This window comes from Cuculus canorus, chromosome 5, assembly GCF_017976375.1.
Source record: "Cuculus canorus isolate bCucCan1 chromosome 5, bCucCan1.pri, whole genome shotgun sequence".
Lineage (NCBI taxonomy): Eukaryota > Metazoa > Chordata > Aves > Cuculiformes > Cuculidae > Cuculus > Cuculus canorus.
The window spans coordinates 19,713,600-19,728,587 of record NC_071405.1 but is presented as its reverse complement, the minus strand read 5'-3'; the positions used below and the strand labels follow the sequence as shown (position 1 = coordinate 19,728,587).

At 39.5% G+C, this 14,988-nt stretch overlaps 1 protein-coding gene across 1 annotated transcript in view; it reads left to right on the top strand.

Moving 5' to 3' along the window:
- The first annotated feature begins 246 nt into the window (after positions 1–246).
- SEL1L (SEL1L adaptor subunit of ERAD E3 ubiquitin ligase) overlaps positions 247–14,988 on the top strand; it is a 39,110-nt gene continuing 24,368 nt past the window's right edge. The window contains 5 exon segments of the mRNA XM_054067767.1: positions 247–386; positions 7,411–7,448; positions 9,009–9,231; positions 13,395–13,562; positions 14,202–14,307. Of these exon segments, the coding sequence (XP_053923742.1) occupies positions 314–386; positions 7,411–7,448; positions 9,009–9,231; positions 13,395–13,562; positions 14,202–14,307 (608 nt within the window). The 5' untranslated portion in view covers positions 247–313.

Genomic DNA, 14,988 nt, shown 5'->3' with positions numbered 1-14,988 from the left:
CCGCGCCCCACTCTCCCCGGCTCAGCCCTTCCGCGGCAGGGCGGCGCTGAGCTGGGCCACCGCCCGCCCCCTCGCGGGGCACGGCGGGCGCTGTAGGCGCGGACTCCTCGGCCAATGGCGGGGGGGGGGGGCACGGGGAGGGCTCAATGGCGTGGCTGGCGCTGGGCAGGTCACGTGCCTTGGAGCCGCGCTCGCATTGGTCGAGGCGAGGGCGCGGCCGGCGGGCGGTTCCCCCCGCGAGCCAATCGGAGCGGGCCGTGTAGAGCCAGCCGTGGCCCGGGGCGGCGGGCGGCAGTCGGAGCCCCGCGGCGCGATGGGGCGGCGGGCGCGCCTCGGGCTGCTGCTGTGCCTGGCGGCGCTCTGGGCCGGAGGGCTGGCCGCGGCCGGTTGGTACCGGGGCTCCCCGCTGGGCCCCAGCTCCGCGGCGGCCTCGCTGCGGAGGGCGGGGAGGGAGCCGGGGGGGGGCCTCTGTCCTCGGTGGGGCCTTGGGGTGCGTGGGGGCAGCTCCGGCCTCGCCGAGGCGGCGGAGGGCAGGGACCCGGGTTCGTTCGGGCTCGCCCTGTGCCTGCTGGCCGGGCCTCGCTGTCCCGGAGGTCTGGTGAGGCTGAACGCGTTGTTTGGCCTGGCCCTTGCCTTTAAGCAGCGCGTCAGGAGCCTGCTTTGTAACACTTCCTCTGCTTGAAACCCAAATGAGACTCTTTTCCTTCCTTATACGCCTTTCCTTGCCTGAGGAGCCGATGCTAGCTCTATTATCAGAAGTTTTCTCATGTGGATATGTATAGGGCGTTTCTGGGTCCTGTATAACGTCACTACAATACTTTTTCTCTGCTTTTGTTGTTCTACAGCTTGGATTTTGTGTGTTTCACTTTCGTTGTCATCTGCTTCCTTTCCTGGGGTTTCTACTCCCACACCTTTCTCATCATGGGCAGGTGTGGGGGGAAATATGCATTTAATTTATATAGTGTTCTTAAAGCCAGGCTTTAATAAACAGCCTTATACAGTGCTGCTGGGGATGTGCTTTTAGGCTGTCAGTGATATTTCATGAAAGTAACTTAACATTTTCTCTAGAGGTAAGTTCTGTGGTTTGGGGTTCGTTCTCGTGTATGCAGTAGGAACTTGAAATTTAAAGTTATGTTACTGCAGTTCAGCCTAAACGTCAAGCACAGTTATATGGTCTTCATAGGTAATGTTATAAGCCAGCAGGGTACTCCCCAGGGTGTAGAAAAGATACATACAAGTTCTGTGAAGCCAGAGAGATCTATGCCCAGACTTTGAATGTTGTGTTCTTGCTGATAACTATTTTTTCTTTATATACACAAAGTTGAGATTAGACTCTTTGTGTCATATGAACTATCTGTTGCGTATGTGGAATTTAGGTGACAAAAGTAAGGCTGTTTGGATCTGCATCTGTGGTTCTGGTAGCGCACATCTCTTCGGTCTTGACTGTTTTTCCACTGTCACAAAGTTGTGTTTGTGAATGTTTAGCTTAATTCAGTCTTTAAAACCAATGTGTTTAGTAGGCTGAAGAAAGTACACGGTACAGTATATGAATGATTAGGAGCTGTTTCCAAATTTAAATAGCTACTCTGAGGTAAAACTGTTAGTTAATGTCCAGAATTAATTAGCAGAGGGTATTTAAAGTCCAGCTTTTGGTAGCAGGTTATAACAGGGAGACATTTCTTGCTCCAACTTTTGTCAAGAATCGTTCTGAAAGAAAATAAGTCATCCGTACTTCATCAGTGTTTTCATTTCCTATAGTGACAGTACCACTCTCTCCAGTAGAGTCTGATACAAGCCTAGAGACCATATTACATGCTTCCTTGAGTACTTGTTTGTTCCTAATGTCTGGTCTAGAAACAGTCATTTAGAATGTGAGTACATTGAAGGGACGAGGGATTTTAGGAAGGATCAGTAAAAATTGCTGAAGTATTAAATTTCCTGACTTCAGAAGGTATTCTTAATGAGGATTTTATTTTGGTAGTGAGCCATTTAAATATGTTTAAACCCTAATTCTGTAGTCATGTATGACTGTAAATTTATGACGTTGCTTAAAGCAATTTATTGAAAATTTGAGGTGAATGTAAGAAGATTCGGGCCTAAAGAAATGGGTGCTGTTCTTTTAAAGATGTGATGTTAATACATATTATGCCAAAGTTGAACATTGGAGACTGGGGTAAGATAATCAAGGAGTCCATGGAGAATTGGCAAAAGCAGCTAAAAAATGATAACTGTGTGTGTGCCAGATGAAGCTATCTTCTGCTTATCACAGCAGCAATGGCCTTCTATTATTGAAAAAAAACCTTGTCTTGTTTCTTTCTGATTGCTGGTTTTACTTGATTCTTGGGTTTTTTTCGTTTTGTTTGCAGACTAAGGTACAAGTTCTGTCATTTTGCCTGAAGAAAGGAAGTGATTCTTCCTCTTGACTGTCCTGCACCTTTCATGGCTAACTTCATTTATAGGCAGAGGTTTTCATACCGTGTCACTAACTGGTAGGACGAATGAGCACAGTCATATACTTCTAGGAAACTTCTGTACCTAGTCTCTCAAAAGACCAAGCTCAGTGGCTTTCCGTGACTCTTCTGATTTTACTTACCTAACTGAAAAACGTTCCTTAAACTTATTGCCTTGTTGTCAGATAGGGAATCTCAGTTCCTACAGAGGAACTGCTGCAGAGTAACTTTTGTAAATAGTTAGCCAGCAATTGCAAGGAGACTGGAAGAAAGATTTGCATTCAGGGTGAGGGTTGACCTATATCTTAATCTTGTAGTTGCCCTAACATGAATATGCTGCACAGATTGCAGCTTGGAACAATTTACTTGCTGCCATAGAAACTTTGAAATTAGTCATGCTGAATAGATGTCTCTTAAAGATTTTGCTTAACTTACTGCATGCTTTAGAGGTTTGTGTAATGGGAATAACATCTATGCTATGGCGTCTGTTTCTGTGCTGAATTTAACAATTGAAAAACTGATGAAAAACAGTCCGAGGTAATTTTTTTCATAAGATTTCCATTTTTCCCGTGAGAATAGGATAAACAGGGTTTGCATTCTCTTTCCAAGTCTAACTACTCACTTGCGCAAAAAAGAGCATTGAAAGGAATAACTGAAAATACCACAGAAAATTTCTGATGGATGCTTTATAGCAGTTGTTGCCAAACATTTTTTTTCATGCACCCCCTCAGTAAAAAAAATTTGAGCATGTTCCTTCAATGTTTAACTTACTAAAAAATAAATATATGTACTACTATATTAACATATTATTTACATCATAAAACAGGCACAAAAAAAACCCAGAAATGAAAAAAGAATGAGATAGAGGTGAAATAAGCACTATACTAAGCAAAGCTTTATTAATAAAAGGTACAAAAAGTATTTTTCTTCTGCACCCTCAGTGGATTGGCTAGTGCACCCCCTGGGGTGTACATACCCAACTTTGGAGATCACTGGTCTACAGCATGCAAACTCTTACTAGGTGCTTTGTTGTGATGGTGTTTGAAGCTTGAAGAGCTTGGCAAAATCTGGAAGGAAACTAAGTACAATGATCAGTTACAGCATTTGTCAGAGCTTAGGGAAGCCACCTGCTTGCTTTCTGAGTTTTTGGATATTTCCTGAAGGTGAGCAACCATTCTAGCACTGGAATGAATAGTTCTTCTTGTCTGGTCACAACAGTCCTTTAGTTTTGTAGGCTGTTGCTTGAGTTGTTCTTCTAATACAGTGAAACTTTGAAATTGTTGGGTTCCTTCAACCTAAAGCCATTCTTCTTGCTGAACCGCAGTGCAGAGCTTTTCTTGTTTCTACCCCTCTCTCCATAGTGCTCTCTTGAAAATGGTAAATCTCTCAAAACGATAGGCTCTTTATCCAGCATATGGTAGGATCTTTTCAACTAGTATAGGCTGCCAGAGCACTTTTGATATATTTAAATAGACTGATAGAAAGCTGTTCTTTCTAATTGAGGAAAAAATGAATGCATTTTAAAGGTGATTTTAATTGTATAGGAAGTAGTTGAAACAAGTGTTTACTGTATGGAGTGCTCTAAAGTCCTAGCTGGGCATGTGAGCAGCCAGCAGTGTCTACAGATCATTTGTAAGTGAAGCATTCTGTACAACGTTGTCAGCTGCCCATTTTGGACATAAGTATTTTTGCCTACTTTTTCCTTTTAGTATATGATTACATCTCCCTAATTTGTTTAGTAAATGGTAGGATTAGTTTCCAATAGGCCTTTTAGAAAGGGTTTCTAGAATTAGGCAGCCTTGTAACAGACCCAAATTAAAAAAAAAAAGGTCAGGTTTTTTTTTTTTTTTATTTAACTGTGGAAATACAAACTAAACTATCAGCTTTAATCTCTGAAGCAGGTGCACAAACATCTGTGAGTTTGTTCAGTAGTTGAGCCTTGACTAATAAGCTGTTCTTAGGTCAAACCATGACCTTTCATTAACACTTTCAGAACTGTTTTTTTACCTGTTTCTTAGAAGTAAACAAACTTTTATGAGCAGTGGGTGCATATTGGTCAGCAGTTCTGTGAACTAACAAGGCTGTAAGTGATTCCTTCTCTAGTAACATGATCAGTCATCACTGCAACCTCATCTGCCTAACACAGAAGGAAGTCCCAGAGCTAAGAACAGTTAAATTAATATTTTGTTGTTGCTTTAATGCTGTTTTGGAACCACTGTTTTGAAAACAATTATTCAAGTACAACTGCTAAATAACAAAGTTGGTTCCTTCAGAGAGAATTTAAATGATGCAATAGAATTGAAATAGCATTATTTACATTCAAGAGAGAAAAGCAAACATTTAATGAGCTCTACCTTATGTTGTTCAGATGTTTCTGGCCCTTCAATTTACTAAACATGTTGCTTTGCGTATGAAGTTAGAGTAAGAAGTTCTTTGATATGTGTGCATGGATAGTATAGCCTATTTATATTTGACATGGTGTGTTCTTTTGTTGTAAAGTCAACCTTCCACAAATTGAAATTGGTTAGTAAATTCTTGACCAAAAAGTTAGAATCATGTAGTTCTGTCAGGCATGTGGGCTGATTTTGAGCAGACAGAACTAGCTGGTATAGCTGTTAAAAATAACATAGTGTTTGTTACTGCACTAACCATTACTGTAGAAGTGCTTTGTATGTATTGATAGCTACATGCAAGCTGCTGAGTAGGTTAACCCTGTTTTAGTTTTCCTGCACTCCTGATGCATGTGTGAATTTCTTGACAAGCTCTGGAGTTTGAAGTTGTACAGGTGGCATTTGGTTTTAGGTCAAAATTATTTAGGATAGTAGAACGTAATTTGTGGGAAATGTAGTCAATTCAAATTCGTCTCACAGTTTCAAAATGGAAAGGAGCAGATGGGATCCTAAATGTATATGTACCTTTACTGTATTAAAAAAACAACTTTTGTATGGTGATCTGAAGTGTTGAAGTTCAGTGGTAGAACTTCTTATCATTTTCTGCAATCGGCCTTATCTGTTAGATTCTTCAAGGTAATAAGCACTGTGTTCTCTGCCAAAAATGCAGTTAGCCTTGGTTTTTTTGTCTCTTTCAGTGCTTTTTTTCCAAGTTGGTGTTTGTTGTTATGGTGTTTTGGTTGCTACTTGCAGGGTCTGTTTGATCTGGAGTGCTCTTTTCTGTTCCCATTGGTTATTCTGGAGGGCTCTACATGCTTTCAGTTTTGGACCTGTAGGGTGGGTGCGGCTGCTTACCCACGCTGACTGTTCTGTGTCCTTTTTAATCTTGTGACTGCTGGTAGTCGGACTTCTTGAGCTTTACATCCTCCTCAGTATGCTCAACAGACAGTTGTCTCAGTTGTACTGTCAAACGTCTTGTCACCTTATTTTTGCAGCTTCACTTAGAAGTTTTAGCATTTTTTCTTGGTTTTTATTATACTGTTACAGTTTAAAATTGATTCCCTTCTTTTTACTTGCTTGCTCTAATCAAAAGTTATACTTCAAGTAACAGTGTGGAAATCGCTTTCTGGAATCTGGCTTCCAAGATCAGCCCTTTAATTGCAGAAACCCACAGTTGCTCTGTTATAGTCTTCAAAGTGTGAATCCGATAAAGTGTCACATTTGTCACTTTAGAGATGATGTGTCGTGGGTAAGACACTTTACTTGCATGAAGATGAAAAGTATGCAAGTTTTGTTTGATATCAACTGCTTACAGAAAGTAAGCGGAGTTCTATAAGCTTTTGGAGAGTTTTATTGTCATTCAGTATTTGTGCAGGTAGTCCTTAATAGAAAACCACAATGCACTGAGTGGTGTATCTCAGGTATGGGACACTAATTTCTATCGGTTTAGTTACATTTTCTAGTCATAATGCAGGTCACCAGCCTGTCAACATCTTACAGCTGCTGTTGGGCATTACACACCCTGAGTTTCATCAGAAGGGGGAAACTTCTAAATGTAGTAGGAGTCAGTGGCAGCTTTGCTTAGTCATCTATTTATATTTTGAGTTTTTATTCCATTTTAAGTTGAGAGGGAGGCCTGTAGCATCTTCTTTCAAATGTGAGGAGGGAGTGTTTACCTAAATGAGGTGGTATCAGATATTGATGACTGGGAACAGTAGCATTTCGACTGTGATAATTTTAGAGGCTTTCAGTTGAGATAATCGTCCAGCCAAGTTGTTCGAAGCATAGCGAGTAGCCTATTTAAGTTTAAAGAACTAAGAGAATAGGCAACACAAGTTCTGCAAAACAATGGTAAAACTGTCATAAATATTTTTTCTCATTATCATTTCCCTCATTTCGCGTCTGTTCCTTCAAATCTCTGCCTAAAAGCCTTTTTTCTTTACCATTTCTTCTCTTCCCAGTCTTTCTAATCAAATAAATGCTAGCCCATTCAGTTAAGAAATACTCAAGTTCAACAAGGCTTGCAGCTTTTGAGACCTGCCTTAAAGGCAAACTAATTTCTCACAGTTCTGAAGACAGACCTCTATATAAAGGTTTGAATATCCTGGTGAGGCAAAATTAATTGGTATTCTATAAAGAACCATGTTTTATTATAAGCAAGGTGGTATTAATATAACTTTTTGGTTGCTGTTGCTGTTTATACAGAAGCTGATTTAATGACTAAAACCCTTAAATTTTTCACTTGATACATACCTTTTTAAGTAGTTTAGTTGGACTGGAACACTTCAGACTGTGTGGTAATCTAGATGACTGATTTGGTGTTGTTTTTCTTAAAAAAAAAAATAAACATCCACATACAGATGTCTTGGCATAATTTAAGGAAGAGGATCATCTGTAAAGCATTTGATTCTTTCTGAAAATACTAACAAGGTCTTTCAGGAGTACATTTGTAAACTTAGTAAATTAGAATATTTCAGAACCATAGTACAATATTATAGATAAACTTACTTCTACTTTTGAGAAAATTACCCCTGGAAAAGCTTTTTACTGACTTATAACATCTCTTCTAGATGAAGATGGAAATCAAGATGAATCGCTGGAGTCAAAGGTGCGGAAATAAGTTTCTAATCATTCTGTTTTTCTTGTGGAGTGAGAGCAAAGGTCTGAAATTCATAACTATGGTTTGATTCCTGTTTTAAACTGTTCTGTAGCTCTTGCTGGCTCATTAATTTCTTTTGTGCATCAGAAGAATTAATCATAGAATCACAGAATTAAGGTTGGAAAAGACCCTTAAAGTCATCAAGTCTAACTGTCAGCCTAACATCACCATGCCTACTAAATGATGTCCTGAAGTGCCACGTCTACATGTTTTTTAAACCCTTCCAGGGATGTTGATTCCATTACTTCCCTGTGAGCCTATTCTAATGCTTGACCACTCGTTCAGTAAAGAAATTATTCCTAATACCCTATCTAAACCTCCCTTGATGCAACTTGAGGCCATTTCTTCTCTTCTTAGTCATGATTATTTGGTTGAAGAGACCAACACCCACCTTGCTACAGACTCCTTTCAGGTAGTTGTAGAGAGCAATAAGGTCTCCCGTCAGCCTTCCCCAGGCTATACAACCCCAGTTCCTTCAGCTGCTTGTGCTCCAGACCCTTCACTAGTTTCATTGCCCTTCTCTGGACACACTGCAGCACCTCAATGGCTTTCTTGTAGTGAGGGGCTCAAAACTGAACGTGATATTCAAGGTGCAGCTTCACCAGTGCTGAGTACAGAGAGATAATCCCTTCCCCAGTCCTGCTGGCCACCCTATTTCTCATACAAGCCATGACAGTGTCAACCTTCTTGGCCACTTGGGCATACAGCCAGCTCACATTCAGCCGGCTATCAAGGAATACCTCCAGGCCCTTTTCCATCAGGCAGCTTTCCAGCTGCTCTTCCCCACACCTGTAGCATTGCATGGGGTTGTTGCAGGCCAAGTGCAGGATCCGTCACCTGACTTTGTTGAACCTTATACCATTGACCTTGGCCCTTCAATAAATCTGTTAAACAAGACTGGCCTCAACACAGAGCCCTGGGGAACACTGCTTGTGACTGGCTCATCACAACTCTGGGTTGGGCCATCCAGACAGTTTTTCATCCAGTGAAGAGTACCCCTGTCTAAGCCACAAGCCGCCAGCTTCTCTAGGAGGATGCTGTGGGAAACAGTTTCAAAGGCTTTACTGAAGTCCAGGTGGATTAACATCCACAGCCTTTACCTCACCCACTAGATGAGTCACCTGGTCATAGAAGGAGATCAGGTTCATCAAGCAGGACCTGCCTTTCATGAACCCATGCTGGCTGGGTCTGATTCCCTGGTTAGCCTGTACATGCTTGGTAAGTACGATCAAGACGAACGATTCCATAATCTTCCTGGTACTGAGGTCAAGCTGACAGGCTTGTAGTTCCCTGGTGTGTGTTATGTCATTGCAATTTTTTTTTTTTCAAAGAACTGAAAAAAATAGAGTCAATGAGAGCTCATAGAGGTAGCTCAGGTTACTTTGATGCTGCTGTTCAAACTTAGTATGTTTATTAATCATATCTTTAAATAGTAATTTTATATTTTTTTTTGCCAGCTGCTGCTGTTCAGATTTTAATCCTTTAAATTATGTGGCTGCTTTCCTTCAGACTTTATCTGCAGAGGACCAGGTAAAGGACCATTCCACAGGAACTCGAGTAGTAGCAGGTCAGATCTTCCTTGAATCGGGGAAATCGGACTCAGAGTCAGAGGATGAGGAGAACTTTCACAATCAAGAGGAGGAAAAAGAGAGTTCACTGGAAGAGTTGAACTCTCTAGAAATGTCAAATCTATTAAACAAGGATTTGGAAGAAGCGGAGATAGAAAGTCCAGGTAACTGCTCACCAACTTTTGAACAAGTGGCAAGAAAGATGTGACTGAGTAACTTGCATGTGGATGAACACAAATAGTGATTTTGAACGTATGAAATAAGTAGTGTCGTAACCTTTCTGGAATGAAAATAGTAATTGCTGCCTTTTCCATTAGAAATCATAATCAAAAAGTTTTCAAATAGATCATGATTGAAATCTGAGTGGTTATCTTTCAGATATTTGAAAGGGTTTTCCATAATTCTTGTTTATGTCTTCTTGGAAAGCTTTAACTATCAGCTGGAGAAAGCCTTGATTTGTTCAAATAGGAGTCAAGTACACATACTATGCTGTGTGTACGTATATCAATCATAGAAGGAGAAATTGTGTCAGCATTTTGGCTTGCTGGCTCTTTGCTTGGAGAGTCAGTTGACAGAGAAGGAACAAATCGTAATGCAAAGACGAACTTCCTGGGACAGCATTGGGAGCCTTAGGGCAACATCGAATTTGCATGTACACTTCAGTAAGTTTTTTAAATTTAGGTAAAATATTCTGTCCTTGTGCCTTAGTTCCCAGGATATTCTACATTTTGTTGTTTGGGTTTTTTTACTACCAATAAAAATGTAATACAATTCTTTTTGCCTTACATTTAATAGTGGATGATAACTAGATGGCACAGTTAAGTAGACTAAGGAGCAAAAACTTTTCATTTCTCCATGAAAAGTAGATCTTCAACTTTCCTGGAAAAAAGTATAGTTAAGTACTAGTATTTGTCTGTCTTCTCAGCTCAGGTTTGAATGTCAAAACAGAAGCAGGAGTTGTGAAATTAGCTCCAACGTATACACATTAAATGTTTTTGAATAAGCCTTCCTTAGTAATACAGAACTTGTGTATAGTAACAGGGTTAAGTATTGATTCCGCTAAGTGTAGTGTTGTACAGGTGTCAAGATTTAGCCCTGGCCTGGCTTGATTGGCAGCTAAATGTGAGCACTTGTGATCTTCAAATCCTCCATCCAGGAAAATGGAAATGAGGGAAAGACTTGTGGGTTGGAAACTAAAATAGCTTTAATGAAAACAGTAAGAATAATATTAAGATGAAAATAATAGAATATATATGAATATACAGAAGTTCTTCCCTGATGATCACTACATCATATGTAGCCACAGGTGCTGCAGAGCAGGCATGGGGAGAAAGGTCCCTGGGTGGACTCGGTGGCAGAGGGTACTGGATTCAGGAGCACAGGTCTGGGGCAAAAAGACAGATGAGGTCCTCACTGGATGCTGGCCATCAAAGAGGGGAACTTGACCATAGTGATCACTCAGTTTTGTATGGAGTATGACTTACATGGGATAGAATACTCTGGTCAGTTTTAGGTCACCTCTCATATCTCACTGCAGGTGTGACCCTTAATGGCCCCTTTCACTCATGGCATTCCATCAACTTGAGAATGGCCTTGGTTTATATAGGAATAAGTATAAGCAATGTCCTTTCTGTATACCAGTGCCCCATGTTATCCGTTCCAGAGGAAAACGCTGAAAAACATGCAGTTAACTTTCAGAAAAGTAAGTACTTGGGTGAGGCTTAGCTAAGGTGTTAGAAAACTGCTTCTACGTTAGCTCAAACCAGAACAATAGGAAAAGGTTTGTAAAATCCACTTGCTTGCTGCCACAGAACAGTAAGGTAAGCACCATATTTAGTCAGTGCAGTCTATTTCAAAAGTAAACTCTAAGATACTTTTAATCTTGCATCAGAAAGGTGTAACCAGATGGCTTGTTCTCTGGCAAATAAAATTTTTAACTACACCTGTTGTAGTACTCCAAGTGACTTTCAAAAACAGTGAATTTAAGTCTTGTGCAGTTTTCTCAACTTCTTATGAAGTAAATAAGTGGCTTGGATGGAAAGATTACTGGTTTTATCCACAAAGCAGTTTTGAAGGAAAAGAATTTGTATTCTGGCAGGAAAAAAAAAAAACTGCTGAAGAACAGTTTTAGTGGCAAACTTTTAACCGTGCTGGGCAGAAACCTACCTCAGATGTTACATCTTTGGAACAAGCTACTGATGACAGGACTGCATTAAGGGAGATTAAAGCTTTTATAAATTCACTTTGGCTCCTGTGTATGGCCATGAGATTGTATGGAAAAAAAATAAATACTCTTCAAGTGTCTACTTGTACTTTTCAGGATATTTGGCATAAAAAGAATTCATCTTCAGTAACTTAGAATTGGCACTACTAAGTCTTTTTACTTTCGAAGAAGTTGTCCAGCTCTCTTCTGATTAGTGAGGAGGTCTTGTGTATAAATAAAATGGTATATTCTTAGTTATTTATCTTTTATGTTGTATCTTTTTGTAACAGCTAAGTTCCAGATTAACGGTTTTTGCTGAAAACTGCCCATGAGTTTATGCAGAGCTGGCCATCTTGCTGCATTTGTTTTCCTATTTAGAGGAATCTTACAGTAATGTAACCAATGCTAATAATCTATATTTGAGTTTCCTGCAGTATAAATTATGAGATGGGATATAAGTAAATAAGGACAAAATATAATTATAAAATACCATATACTTTATTCAGAAATAGTGAAACAGTAAAATTGCTGCTTGCACACTCAGTTTGACAAAAACTAACTTATCTTCCAAGTAAATTATTTGCCTCAGTTTGTATTTATAGTTCAAGTACATGGTAGAATAACTACGGTGAGCAATTTATTGTGTGATTGCTCTGTACATTTGGCAGTTAGCATTTGTTGCTATCTAGGGGGAAAAGCAGCATTATGGTTGAATTTAGATTTTAAAAAAAGGGAAGGGGAAGACTGTGACAGTAATTTCATAACTCATAACTTTAGTGCACAGCTGACTCTTATGGAGAGCACTGTGTAAATGCTTTCTGAATGTCCAAGACAAGGTACTTAACAATATAAGTAAAACTTGAGTTCTCAAGTAGAGTTAATATCCTGGATCTGGAGTTTGTTCAAATGGTAGTGGTGAGAGGTCCCATTAGCTGTATTTATATGTACCCTTTGCATTAGTTTGTGCATTACTCCGTGGTTAACAGTTGTTTGAGATGCTTCCATGCTATTTACATGTGGACACATTGTTTTTTAATGCATTTTCTGAAACCATTTTTCGTTTTGTGTTATGGTATAATTAACTTGGGAGAGTGGTATGGTGGAATGTCTGTCAAGTAATCAAATTATGTAGAGCAATTTGAACAGGCTAACTAGTCCTGGAGACTTCCCTGTATTTCAAAAAATCAACATGAAATTTTTGAATTAATATGGTCTCTAGGCCTTACAACTAGCTTTCTGTGTAACCACAAGAATTACAAACTTGACTTGAAAAACCACTGTATAATTGACATTCTCAATGACATGACTTTGCAAATGTTTTCAAATGAACTCAAACCCAACTTGCTGGATTTATTGTAGAAAGGGAAAAACCTTTATAAAAGACTAATCAAAATAATTTCTTTTTCAAAAAAGTAAGAGAATTCTTAGTCTTCGTGGAAGATTGCAATGTTTTTAAATAAAATCAATGTTGGAATCAGTAACCTTTGAAGTTCTAGTGCATGAAAAATCATAAATCATGTTCAAAGTAATTTTGAATGCCACTTAAACGTATATTGACAAAGTGAAATAGTTTTCAGTATAAATATATACAACAATAGAAGATGAGTGGAGTAGTGATTTCTTGTGAGTCTTTTCGTAGCTGTATGTTCTAATCATGTTCCCTGCTGATATTCAATTATCACATTTGGTGTTGAGTGGTTCTGTCATGACTGCATCTAATCCTGGGACTAAAATGAATATATGCATTGCAATGCACCTTGAGGGTAGTCTTTTGCATGTGGAAGGTAGTGTAGGGAGAAGAAAGTGAAAGGAAAGGCCATTTCTTTTGATAGGCAATAAAAATATAATTGAGATTTGCCATCTCCAATCTAAACAAAAATATTTTCTTTGAGATCCAAGGAATATAAGAAAATACATACCTTCTGTTTCATTTCCTAATTAAGAATAAGAACGATATTTTTTAAGTGCTATTTCGAAATATAATTGCTTTCAGGCTTTTGAAAGCTAGAAATTTTACTGAAAACTTTATTAAATGAAGTTTCTAGAAATTAAAACCAGCATAGGAGTACTTTCCTATATGTGGTAGGTCACTTTTAAGTCTAATTTCTGAGTGTGTGTTTTCAGTTTTGACAGCTATTGGAGGCACTGCAGATGGGGAACCTTGCCACTTCCCATTTTTGTTTATGGAGAAGGAGTATGCAGAGTGTACTGCAGATGGAAGGGAGGATGGCAGGCTTTGGTGTGCAACATCCTACGATTACAAGAAAGATCAGAAGTGGGGCTTCTGTGAAAGTAAGTGACCTGATGCTCTGGTTTTGTCCAAGGAGTACGTTCTTTAGCTTGAGTCTTCAGTCCTCTTATTGCCCTTTATTTCAGGGTCTAGAAGTCCCTTTTCTTATATTAATGGCCACTTTATATTGTGATATACAGGTAGTTATAATGGCAAAAGTTCTCCCAATGAAAAAGATTATAATGCAAATGCCACTTCCAAATCTTGCAGTAGAGGCATCTATAAAACTCTTACTTTTTGAGGCTGGAGGAATAGAGAGGTTTGACAGTGTTTCCCATTATACTTGCCGATTTGTTGCACGAAGGCAACCCTTCTCTACAAAACATCCTGAAGGAGGAATCTTTCTTCCTTGCACAGCTTGCTTTGGAGCAATGAAAAGAATAATTTAACAGCAAACTTGTGCATAAGAGACATTACATGAAAAGAAACTGTCTACCAAGATATCCAGCACCTCCTTTAGACAGCTTTTTGTAGTCGCTTGACTTGTTTGTTTTTCTCCAGAGACGAGAAGATTTCTGGATGCATCTTCCCTTAAGAACCAATTTATTTTCATTAACAACAAATAGGAATTTTGAGAGAATGGTATTAAGCTGTGTAATTGGAGCTCTTAATGTACTTAATATATTTTTTTTTTCCCTAAGCTGAAGAGCAGTCTAATAAGAGAAGGCAGATGCAAGAAGCTGAGGATGTTTATCAGACTGGAATGAAAATCCTTAATGAAAGCAGTAAAAAGGCTCAGAAGAAAGAGTAAGTCTACCTCTTCCACTCCCACAAGAGAATGATGACATGCCTGGTCGCTCTGACTTTAACTGGAAAATAACCTACATGAGAGAGAATTTGCACTCTATTGAACTTAGCATCAAACTATGCAGTGATAGTATGGAAAATAAACAGTAATTTCAGGCTATTTAGTCAAACAAATTTGTGCCTGCTTTCTTCTGAATCCACTGAAAATTGTGTAAGATTAATTTCTGAAGAGTGGATGTTGCCAAAGCATTGGCTTAATGCAGGATGGTATTGCAGTTCTTTAGCTACAGTTTACTACAGGGCCATGTAGTTATGGGAGGAGGGGGAATGGCTTTAAATTCGAGGGGGGAAGATTTGGACTAGACATAAGGAAGAAATTCTTCACAATGAGGGTGGTGAGACACTGTAGCAGGTTGTCCAGAGAAGTTGTGGATGCCCCACCCCTGGAGGTGTTCAAGGCCAGGTTGGATGGAAGGGTGGAACCTTAAGCAAGCCCGATTTAGTAAAGGTGCCTGCCTGTGGCAGGGAGGTTGGTACTGGGTGATCTTTAAGGTCTCTTCCAACCCAAACTGTTCTATGATTCTATGTGGCAACTGCCTAGAAAAAAACTGAGAGTACAAGATAATTGTCCTGTTTCACATGTTTCTTACAGTCTGGTTCTCTTTGTGCTTCAAAGACTAA